The following is a 12,027-nucleotide window of genomic DNA, read 5'->3' as shown; positions in this document are numbered from 1 at the left end:
CCTTGTGGAGAGCGGGGGTTTTTCTCATCATTTCCTCCCCCACTAGTTCGCTCATTTCAAACTCCTCGCTACCCGTGTGCTTTTCTGGCCCGAACGCCACTCCTGTGTGAGGTCACACGGCAGTGTGGGCCGTCACTGGCAGCATGAGGCTGAAATCAGCTTCGCTCACCATTGATCACATGTGGGCCTGTGTCTTTCTCAAAGGAGCGGACGTGGGTTCTAAACGTGTAAAAATTAGTCACACGTTCAACGTGAAAGAAGTGTGAGCCGAGTCGATTTTTAGTGTCAGCAAATCGTCATGCACACACTCAGGTCCTTCTGGAAAAGTGTCATCAGGATGCCGCTCACGGCCACTTAGGCTGCTGCGGCCTGTGTGCCACAGTTTCATGGACGCCGTTAAGGCGTCACACCCTTGCAAAGCTGTTTCCACTCGGACGTGATCCTGACTTTTGTCCCTTTTCTGAGATTGGAAGGTTTTATCCTGAGTTTGAAAACACTGCGTCAGCTTTACGAGGAGGGCACACTCCCCAAGGGCCACTCTCTGTGGGACACTCCTCGTGGGACGCAGTGCAGCTGCTCACAGGGTGCGGTTTGGTGGGCTGGGGGCGACCGAGCCCGTTGCACAGCTACTGTGTTGTTGCTGTGGCTGGTACCACCCTGCGGATCTGTGCCCTCGCCCTTCCTGCCGCTCACCCTCCAGTCCATGACTGTCCCGGGAGTGTCGTCCACTGTCCCACCCCAGCTCTCTCTCTCTCCCTTCCCGTCTCACTGCTCTGGCTGCCTGGAGACGTGTTGGGTTAAAACATGGAGGTGCACATGGCTCTCCTCAGTAGGAAGAGGGACACGTGCCTCACGAGTTGTTCCTTCTCAGGGACCTCGCACCGCAGCGAGGGAATCAGGTTGGGCAGGCCTCGGTGGGCACAGGAAGCCCCCCTCGTCTGTCGGAAGGGTCTCTGGCAAAAGGCTGCCCGAAATCCAGACACAGACTCAGGCAGACTTTGGGAATGTGACTGGCCTGTGCCATTTAGTGTCTTCTACGGGCACCTTCCAACAGACAAGAGGACTTTTCAAACGGGCGATCACCCTGGTGCTCAGAGGGCGGTCCTCTCACGTCACCTGCCCAGACGAAAGACACTCTTCAGTGTTTCACCCACTGCCCCTTTAGTACGTGACGTGCCCTCGGCAAGGCCGACCCTTTGTCAGCCGGAGCAGAGGTGGGAGCTTCTAAATTCAGAGATGAAGGGACGGGTCTCGAGACCGTGGATTCCAAAGGGTTCGCGGACTGACCGGCAGAAATAAAGGGACGACAAGGCCACTTTTCCATAAAGAGCATGTCGTGTGGATTTATTATAGAATGCAGTTAAAAAAAATACTCTGAGGTCAGCCTCTCTGGTTCGAAAGCACTTACCTGGGAACTCGCGAATGGCTGCCCCGCCCCGGCCCCGCCCCCACCAAGAACCGTAAACAGGGATTGGAGAACATTCAGCCAATTTCTTGATGTGAACAATCGAATTTACTCGCTTCTTAAGGAGAACCGTCTTTTAACTTTCCAAAGCATGCACTGTTAACTTGGCATCAGGCATTTCAAAATGACAAACTGTTACAGCATTTGTTAAGGCCAAAATATAATACCTATTTACCAGACGTACATATACATGACAACTAGAAGAAACCCACAGACACTAACGAGGGTGACAACTCCATCGGGAACGAACGGGGAAGGCACTGCACCCCTCTCATGTCATTGCCCATCCACTGTCCCTGTCACATGCTTGGAATTCAAGTCCCGCCCAACATTCTAAAGTGTTTTTCACAGCGCACGGTCACAGGTGGGTCACTACACCTTCCGCTCTTCTTCCATACTTGTCTACCCAAGTGCACAACAGGTCAGAATATACGCTACCAGCTTTATTTACAAGTTTATCTGGATGGTGCGGTGGGTTAAAAGAAAGAATCAACTATTTTAACCAACCATCCCCAGGAAAGGTTTGGGCTGGGACTCATCCATCTCGATCCCTCACGTGTGAGGAGCAGATGAGACCGATTCCACCCCAGGACACCAAAGCGGAAACTTCTCCTCCCCTGGAAGCCGGCAGTGAAATCCTCTGAACTGTGTGAGCAGGACCTGGCCTGGGAGTTTCCGACGGACCCTTCCGTGAAAGCACAAGGTGACATGACGCGCCGGACGGGCCGGGTGACACGTTCCAGGCAGGATTCCACGTGTGCTGTTGTCGTCAGGAGTCTCGAGTCCCGAAAGGTGCTAGCTTCCAAGCACCTTCCTATCTTCCCAAAACATGCAACGTGACGAGGGCGTAACTCTACGTGGGACAAGGGTTAGTTTTGGAAATCAGTAACACATGCACCGACATCGGGCATGAGGGAGAAAACCAGACGCCACGACACCCCCACGGCCCGTGGTTCTCCCAGCCTTCGTGCCGCAGACGCGGCATGGTCTCGGGCGCCTCTCACAGCAGGGGAGGGGCTGCCCCGGAGGGCTGCGTGGGAACGGACCCCGGGCCCACCAACCAGCCTGCCCTCGGCAAAACCAGAACCCGGCAGGAAAGGACGAACACAGAGTGCTGCGGTTATCGGGTGTCCTCGAGACTCCCTGATGTCCTTGTGTGGGTGCCCGGCACTCAGCGATCGGCCTGGGACACCCTGGGGCCGTGGACATCGGTGTGCAGTATCAGAGCCGGGAGACGAAGCCTTGATCCTCTTCTGGGCAATGGGAACTGGAATTCCCGCCCCCGTGATCGTGGCTGCCACCTCCACAGTGGTGACCGGCCACTCCCACAGCCAAAGATTCCTCCCCGTGCATCTGACTTGGGGTTCTTTGTCCGGGAGCCCGTTCAGCTCAAGTGGAGGGGTGTGTACTCCGGCCGTCGGGTCTGGACGATTTTGGGCTTGGGCCTCCTGGTCCTCTCCACCTCGTCCTCCTCCTCCTCATCCTCCGGGTCGCTCTCGCACACGTGCACCACCACGCTCGGGGTGGTGTCGGTGGCTGCATGGAGCTCGTACTTCTCCCCTAGGGGAAGAAAGGCACCGCTTGGTGACTCGGGCGGGAGCAGAGAGCCACCTGGCAGGAGTGGATGGGGAAGGCCTGGGGACCAAGGGACACGGCCAGACAAGCTCTGGGCTGGGAGAGCAGGAGGCGGGGTCTCTTCCTGCCCCTGCCCTGGACGCTCTCTCCATGAGGAAGGCACTTTTGTCCTAAAAAGGGGGGATGCTTTCCTGGATGGCACCAGTGAGACTGGTATCACTGTAACTGCATTGGAAAAGGCCCCCAGCCCTCTCGGGAGAGATCGAAGGTGGGCGGTCAGCTGGGCCAGGGGGCACCCCCGCCGGGAAGCAACCCCTACCAGCCTCCAGTCAGTCACAGCCCAGGAGGTGCAGGCGCAGAGCCCCGCCTGCAAAACCCCTGCCGCTGTGGAGACTGCACAGCGCGGCCGAAACAGGAACTACATTATTTGTGCTCGTTGTTACGGAAACTAAGGGCATGCTGATTTTGTGAACTCTGTTCCAAAAAAAGCTTCCGAAGTGAGCCTTGTACAGAGCAGGGGCAGATCCTCGGGCGTGGGGGACCTTCTCTGGCAGCGCTCCCCGCCTCTGGGGTGGCCTGCCCCACCTTCCAGCTCGGAGCCCCGGGGACGCCCACCCTCGGCTCCGCTGCTCACCTTGGCCGGAGTGGCCAGGAGGAGCCTGTGCTTCCTCAGACTGGCCACGTCCACCTTGACCTTCACACCGCCCGCGATCGGCAGGAGGAATACGAGCCTTGCTTTCTGCCCCAGAGGAAATTCCCATCCGGGCAGTGTTTTCAGAAATGTGATCTTTTCAGCAGGAAACTGCTGACAGCCCCAGAAACGAACGCCCCCCGCCCAAAGGACCGTGGGGTGGCTGGTCAAGAGGAAACAGGGAGCGGCCAGTCTCAGCGTGCGCCCGTCGGCTGCACAGACGGGGCGGGGCAGGGGCTCGCACCCCTTCACCCCCCCACCCACTCCCTCACCCAGACCCTCTATCACGCAGGACGGGCGCCACGGCCACTTCACAGTTTCTCACAGGCACGGACGAGCCAGGCCCTGCTGAGCTGCTTTTCCGTGGGACGGGCCCAGGCCTGCGTGCTCATGCTGTGGCCGGGTAACAGGCCCGTTTCACGGGGGAGGGGCCTGCGGCCAGACTGCCGGGAACCTCTCCTGTCCCTGTGCTCTCAACAGGGGAGCAGCCCCGGGAACCCCGAGGGGCAGGGCTGCGCTCCTTCTGCCCCTGGGCCACGGTTCTGCCCTCCCCCAACACTGAGGAGGGCAGGTGAAAAACCACGTCCAGGACAGAGCGGCCCTCACCAAAAATTCCTGAACGTGGGGGGGTCAGCTTTCCTTTTCCACAGTCCAGCTGCTCGTCCCCACTCGGGGTGACAGGACCTGGGGCCTCGGACCACCCACACAGGCTGTGCCCCGCGGGTGAGGGGGCAGAGTCCCGTGGTGCCTGGTCCCCACGAACCAACCGCAGTCCCTAAGGACTGAGGCCAGAGGCTGGCACATGCGCCCCAACACGAGTTATGTGCAAACAGAAGATGTGGACGGAGGACATCCACACCTGCAGCAATCACACGGGGCCCAAGGGACCATGGGGCGCCACGGGGCCCCAGTGGGGGCGGGCATCTGCATCTGGGGCCTTCGGAGCCATCTCTCCACGTCTGCTGCCCCCACCCCCGCACAGGGGAGCCTCGCTTACCTGGCCCGAGCTTGGAGATCGCACACAAGAGGTCGTAATTTATGACGGGCGTGGCATCTTCCACTTGTTTCCAACCCACGGGCGGCGAGGCGGGCGGAGAGATCAGAAACTGCTTGTCGGGGTTCGGTGGGGCCAGGTGGGAGCTCCCTATGTGCAGAGTCTGGGGAGAGAGAGGACGACGGGCGGATGCAGACGCCGTGTGGCAGCTCCGTCCAGGCCGGGCAGCGGGCGGGGGGCTGGTGGGGTGGCCTGGAGGGCGTCCGGCACTGGCTGGCGCAGCTGGGACTCACAGGGGACCCTGCTGGGCCCAGACGGCGGAAAATAGACATGGCTTTTGCATAAATGGAAAAACAAAGCCACTGGGTCCAGGTTGGAACCAGTGGAGAAATACCTTCCTTCCAGCCCTCACATCAGAGGCCCAGCAGAAGCTTCGGCAGCCAGGGGACAGGGGACAAAGCAGGGACGGGGGCCCATGGCAGTCTCGAAATTCAGAGAGAAAGAAAAAACACCCCTCTTTCCATGAGACGGAAAAATAACAAGGCAAAATAACCCAGGATTCCAGTTTCAGCCCGACCAGAAAGCTCTTACATCAAAATCTCACCAGTGTGGGGGGGGGCGAAGGGGTGGGGCAGAAAGGAAAAGGACTGGGGGACTTGAACGACCCTGTGGTGCTTGCAGGGGGGCGGGGCATAAGGGGGATAAATGGTAACGGAAGAAAATAAAACAAAAAAACATCTTCCCAGTTTGGGTATCCCCCCCACCAATTTCTACACTGCATTTACTTGACTAATCAGAAACAGTCGTGGAGGGACTAAACAGTGACTTATACGAAACCACCAAATGCAGGAAGGGGCGCATTCAGAGCTGAGCGTCTGGAGTCAAAGCCTACGCCCAGCACACACCACTAGGGGGCGGAACACAGAACACAGAGCCCCAAGGGGCTCACTTCAACTGGGAAGCAGCCCCCCAGAAGCTCCTCCCCTTCCCTGTCAACCCGTCCAACCAGACCTGTTACGGCATCACATGGGGCTCTCCCAGGGAGGACCCTGGAGGGGGGTGAGCAGGGGAAAAGGCTAATCCAACTCAACCTCCTGGCTGGGCTGAGGTGCACGCCTGCCCGCCCGCTGCAGACCAGCCATTCCCCAGGGATGAGCGGCGGCTCCGTCTGCACCCTCGGGCGAGTTCACGGAAACCCACTGCCCTGATCATGGGGAATCGACTGCCCCCTCCTCCCCTGCACCTTCCCCACTGATGCCAATACTCCACCCAAGAAGGCCAAGAAGTTACTTCCAAATACACCCTGTTGTTTCTTGTGAATAGATGAGACAGAAAACCGGGAGGAAGAATTTTGCCTTTCTCAGGATGAATTCTTACAGTGTAAAATCAATGCGGCTACTGATTTTAAAAGAAGGGAGAGTGCGCATAGCAGTACACTCAACTCACCTGAGCAAAATACAATTTCATCTCCTTCCCGAGAAATTCGGTCTTATGCAGCTGCAGCCTGGCATCTGCCGCGGATAAGGGGTTGCTGAAGTTTATTCGGACACGTTTGAAGCTCTTAAAATACTGAAAGGTGATGTCCTTGTCGTACGTCCTAAAGAGGGATTCAAATTTGGCCTGGAAAACAAAAATAAAAGGCGTTAAAATGTACCTTTCTGTGACCTGACTGGCCACCTTCCTGACATTTCTGACCGAGGCAGCGGGTCACCGGTCCCCTCCAGATCTCCCGACTTCTTGGAGCAGAGAGAGCGAGCCCCTCCCCACTCTCGAGATTCTTCGCGGCGCCCCTTTAACTCGATCATGGATGGTTTTCTAAGAAAGGAGGAATGTACGACGGACTAAACGCACGCAGCAGACCCACTCCAATACGTAAACACCCCCCATGGCCACAGACACATTCTTCTTCAAGGACAACGAGCATCCCCAAAGTGCACTCTGGCCACCTGTCACCCCTCTGGCCTGATGGAGGGGAGCCCCGTGCCCACCGCTGCACCCCCGGACCCAGTCCCGGGTCCAGCAGGTGTGTCTCTGGGGATTGTAAGCAGTGGAACTGACCTGAGAACACACGGTTATTGACTTGGAAAACAACGAAGTTACGAATAAGAAGCCTTGTACTTTTTAATGTGAGGGATGGAGGTTAAAAAAAACTCCCACTATTGCTTCTCAGTCTGCTGCCCTTTAACACAACACCGGCCTCGGGACCACTGAACTGCACGCGGAGCCAGGCCTGCACACTGGCTTCAACACGCGTGCTCGCCTGCACGGTGACCTGCCTGGCGGTGATTACAAGCACAGCCTGAGCGCTCAGCCCGGGGATGCCAAGTTCAACGGTCTCACGTTTATATTCAGGAGCGAGCGCATCAGCCTCCTGAGCAGGTTCTGAGGGGAGCTCCCCAGGGCTGGAGGTGTTTGTGGGGGGTTGTTTAAGGGGCACTGGGTGCCCACTGCAGTCCCTCCCAATTCCAGCCAGAGAGGGTATTGACGGACAGACAGTTGGAACTTGGAGGACTACACGTGGACTTCTGGTGGCCATTATTTTCTGGCTGAAGAGAGAGGTGGGGCAGTGGGCCCCGCACACAGGTGAGGGATGCAGGAAGGCGCTGGGCCCGCCAGGGCTCCGGGGACCTATGGGGAGCCGTGTTCCTGCAGAGGGGAGGGGGGCTGCCAAACAAGAGGGCGCATCCTCTGGAACGCTGGGTGCTGGGAAGCAGGGAGGGAACCGGCCTCTGGGGACGTGTCCGCCCCCCCCCGGGCAGGGCCGCGAGCAGGTCCGGTGTGCCAGTTGCCGGGTGACCCCACCAGGCAGGTTGTGGAGGGGCAGGGGGACCACACAAACTTTTGCTCTTCGAATTCCCTGGCTTTTCTCTAGTTCATAGCCATGTCTGCGACTTTCCCAGGAGGCCTTGCAGAGGCAAAGAGCGAGAAAGGGGGCAGAGCAGACACTCAGGCTGGCGGCACCGGGCGGCCTGCAGCTTTCCCCGCCTCTCTCCGGCGTGGGCAAGGTCCTGGCATGGGTGTCCGCACACACTTGGCGTCTCCATGACCTCATCAGTAGGCACTGTGACCAACTGTGCAGTTTTGAAGTTATGATTCATAATTTAGGAGAGATGACTTTGACGAGTATTTTTAGACTCCAAGTCAGGGCTCAGGACCAGGACACCAGTGAATGCACGTGAGCTTTTAAATCCATGTTACTGCTGCGTAATTCTCTTAAAAAATGCTCTTACTTGTTCCGACAGCTGGTGTTTCGCTATTATAGGGCTTGGTGGCATCTCTACTTTGCTAAACTGGCAATTTTACTCACATCAGGCTAATAGTAAATACATGTTGTACTTTTAAACATAGAATGTGCTCTAATATTTAGTTCAAAACCTACAACCTGGGTTGGCAAGCTCAGTATTTATACTTATGGAGTTAAATTTGATTAAAGAAGAAAAAAGAAACCTTCACACATCCAGTATGGCTTGGAGTATACGGCATGTTACACGAACACCACCCCCCAGATGGAACATACAGAATCCACTCATACACAATATTGGTGATTCATTCATACTCAACATTGGTAAAGCTCATGGAGATAGCTGGGGTGGTACTGATGAAAACCTTATATCCTCATTAAATGAAGAAGAAAATTATAGTAATGAAAGTGACTAATTCTATTAATTACCAACATCGAGAGCTGCTTCCCAGGAGGTACACTTACCCCACACTTATTTATTAAGTTTTATTATTGCCACGGCTGCGTTTTCTCAAACTAGAGAAATCTGGAATTACTGCAAACACGCAAATGCCTTTACAGCATTCATTTCCTAAGATAAAATCAAATGATTCTGAACTCCAGATGCCAAAGCCAAACGTCCCATTCACTAAGAACTTCTGAAACGCTCACCGGGAATGAAAAATACCCAATGCTCCGAGTCTGCCGCCTCCTCGGTCAAGGGGTCTGGATGTTTTAAAACCCTGAGAACTTTAAAAATCCCTCACAGTTAACTCCTTAGGAGACAGCTCTTGATTTTTAAGGCTCAAGGTATTTTGGATTATTTCCAAAGCCCCAAGCCCACAGGAGATCCACATACTGCCCCCACCAATATTTCGGTTAATAGTCCCAGTTAACGTAATGCTTTGAAAACTCTAAAAAACCACATTATATAAGAAGCCTTACCCTTGTTTCACTTTCGCTGAAGACATCACTGTTTGCCACACAGGCAATCAAGGAGCTAAAACTGTAGTTAAAATTTCTAAAATGCATCTTCCTTCCTTACAGGGAGCACACTAGAGACGCACCCGGGTCAAGCGCGAGAGCGAGGCTGCTTTGCGAGTGAGCGAGCGGCTGGGGGCCGTCCGCGGAGCCGCGGCTTATAAAGCGCAGCGGCGGCCCAGCCCCCTCGGGGGAAAGCGCAGCTTCCAGCGCATCCTGTTTGGACAGCGAATCCCTGAGTCAAGCCCTGCGAGCTCCGGCGGACAGGGACAGAGTGTGAGTTTCTGCTGGAAAGAGGTGACGTCAACGCCTTAGTCAGTTTCCCTATGCTAATTAACGCTGCCCGGGCAGGATGGAAAGATCTGCGAGGTTCTCTGCAGCTGCCTCGCCGGCCCCTGCAACATACTTTCCATCGGTAGTAATTCCACTCGCGCTCAGACCCCGCGCTCCAGCGCGCTCGGGGGGCGACCCTCCCTAAGACGGAAAATGTTACAACAGAGGAGGAGGAGGAAGGCCCGCGGTAAGCAGCAATTAGCCTCCAGGGGCTTTTCAAGGCTTCGGGAAACCTGGACCCTGGCCCAGGCCAGCTGTCTGATCCTTGCTATTTCCTGAAGAACAATAAAAGTTTCATACTGGGGCAGTAAAGAAAACATCTGAAGCATCTTGGTCAATGAACTGAGCTTCTAAAGAAAACAGTGTAATTCATTGTGAAATATGCCCCCCCCCCTTAACTGAACTTCGCTGGGCGAACGCCCCGATGCCCACTTGTATTGCACACTGGTGCTGTGGCCAGAGGACTTGTGCAATGACAGAATTTTCGCTGGAAAACTCTATTATTGTGATTTGAGAGCTAGCAATATGCAACGCTTTGACCATTTCATCACAGCTACTGAACTCAGAAGAAGCGACAGAAACATTTAAAAGAATCCAGCGTATGAAGTTAAGAAAAACATTCAGAGGGTCTGGCTGTGAGACTCCTAAATTTTTTTTAAAACTAGGAACGGAAGGTGCAGTGGGAGGGATGTGCGGTGCCGCTGGGAAGCTAGTCCAGCCGGCCTTTCTCAGTTTGCTTCCGGGCAGTATCTGTGACGGCTGGACCTTCCAGGCACCTGAGTAGTCTAGATCCTCTGGTTAGTCTGGGTCCTGGGTCCCTCCCACTCTCCCCAGGTCCGTTACCACCTGAAAGCATTCTCCAGTGTAGGCACACAGGGGCACCTTGCAAGCTTCCCAAAGTCCAATGGGAACTTGCCATTATTCACTTCTACAGAGTTGGCCAAAAATACACAGAATATATGTGGCGGAAAAGAAACAAAACAAACCAGAACACTAATTCTTCCAAAAAAAAAAAAAAAAAAGGAAAAGCGAAGACTTGGATGAGTGAGTGTTCCTCAGCTTCCTTGCAGGTAGAAAAGATCTACCTGGGCGTATTCTAGAAAACGGAACACTGTGAACGAAATGGTGTGCATCGAGCACCACTGGGGTGCTCGGGAGGGGAGTGGGTGCAGCGTGTCCTGAGGGCCCTTAGTGGTGCTGGCGGTGTGGGTACGGGAGGTGTTGGGGCAGCCAAGGGGGAGGGCGGGAGGGTGGGCACACGGGGCTGCACTGCACCCTCCGGAGGGGCTGGACCTCCCCTGGGCGCCCCACCCACTCCGACCCCATCCCCCACTCCGGTCCACTGTGGCAAACAGCTGAAGGGCGATCAGTGGAGGGGAGGAGGTGAATTCCGCTGTCTTCTCTCGTAAAACACACCAACATGAAGCTCTGGTTCAGGTGTGGGGCGAATGTGGACCGTTTCTGTTCACCCGAGACAACAGTGCTGAATTCCCCAAATCTGCAACCATTATGTGGGTGAAAAGAAAAAAAGAAGGGTATTTGGAGACTGACCAACTGTCCCCACGCACAGAACAAACGAAGGATGACCGCTCTCTCACTGGGCTGCGGAAGTTTCATGGAATGTGTAATTCTGCACCTGCCTCTGAACTGATTTCAAGTGCCGCCTGAATCAAAATCAGTGAACTTGAGTGCTCCCTTTCTACATCAAGGGAGGGGCTCAGAACAGTGGTCAACGGCGGCAAGGCGGGGTGGACAGGACGCTGGGTGGCAAACATCACCAGCCCCAAATGGTACCTGGGCCGACCAGTGCAGGCCCTCTGCCTCAGAGGGCAGGTGTGGGGCAGACTCAGGTTTCCGGCGTGCCAGGCTGAGCAGCGTGGCTCCTTCGTGGTGCTCCAACACCGTGGCTGGCCACGGGCACAGACACCAGTCCCTGTGCCCAGAGGCAGCACCGCATTCCCTCTCCCCAACGCCCTTCCACTTACCACCGACCTGACCGTGTGTGCGGGACGCCCGCCCTGGGACTGCACGTGAGCCCGGACCTCGAGGACCTCTGAACGTCCTGTGAAAAATGATTCACTTTGTAAACAGTGATTTTCCCCACTGAGAATAAAGATAGATCCAAAAGCAAGTATTTAAAGAAACTGACTTTCAAAGTCAACAAATGGACTCCTTCAAACTCAAAAGTTCCTACGCAGCAAACGGCCACCAGGATGACGAGGGATGACGAGGGATGACGAGGCAACGGGCCGGGTGGGAGACGACGTCTGCGAAGGGCATGTGGGGTCAGGCGTCAAGGCCAGAACGTGTGACGAGTTCACCCAACTCGACACCAGGAAAACCAGCCACTTCATTAAAAAGTGCGCAGAGGGTCTGAACGGACACTTTCCCAAAGGCGTACAGAGGGCCAGCAGGTTCGTGAACAGATGCTCAAAGTTATTCGTTACGAGGGAACTGCAAATCAACACCGCAATGAGACATCACCTCCCACCTGTCAAAACGACTACTACGAAAAAGACAAGGAATAACAGGCGTTGGGCATGAGGTGGCGAACAGGGAGCCCTTCTCGGTGGGAATGTAAATGGGTACGGCCGCCACAAAAAAGCGGTACGCCGTTTCCTTGAAAAGTGAAGACCGGAGCCGCCGTGTGCTCCGGCACGTCCGCTTGTGGGCATTCCTCTGAAGGGAACGCAGACACTGAGCTGAAGTGCTGTCTGCACTTCCACGTTCACTGCAGCATCATCCACAGCAGCCGAGGTATAAATACA

At 55.5% G+C, this 12,027-nt stretch overlaps 1 protein-coding gene across 2 annotated transcripts in view; it reads right to left on the bottom strand.

Annotated features, from left to right (window-relative positions):
- Positions 1-1,330: 1,330 nt before the first annotated feature.
- Positions 1,331-12,027, bottom strand: part of RCAN1 (regulator of calcineurin 1) — a 60,421-nt gene continuing 49,724 nt past the window's right edge. The window contains exons 1-4 of one of the 2 annotated variants that reach the window (XM_037127171.2): positions 8,891-9,170; positions 6,172-6,345; positions 4,729-4,888; positions 1,332-3,025 (exon numbers count right to left, since the gene is read on the bottom strand). In XM_037127171.2, the coding sequence (XP_036983066.2) occupies positions 2,850-3,025; positions 4,729-4,888; positions 6,172-6,345; positions 8,891-8,977 (597 nt within the window). In that variant the 5' untranslated portion in view covers positions 8,978-9,170 and the 3' untranslated portion in view covers positions 1,332-2,849. Of the gene's footprint in view, positions 3,026-4,728; positions 4,889-6,171; positions 6,346-8,890; positions 9,171-12,027 lie in introns of those variants that run through there. The other variant, XM_037127169.2, reaches the window with a different exon arrangement.

This window comes from Artibeus jamaicensis, unplaced genomic scaffold (assembly GCF_021234435.1).
Source record: "Artibeus jamaicensis isolate MK-2021 breed Jamaican fruit bat unplaced genomic scaffold, CSHL_Jam_final scaffold_474, whole genome shotgun sequence".
Lineage (NCBI taxonomy): Eukaryota > Metazoa > Chordata > Mammalia > Chiroptera > Phyllostomidae > Artibeus > Artibeus jamaicensis.
Note: the sequence above shows the minus strand (reverse complement) of the source record. Positions and strands in the feature narration are given on the sequence as shown.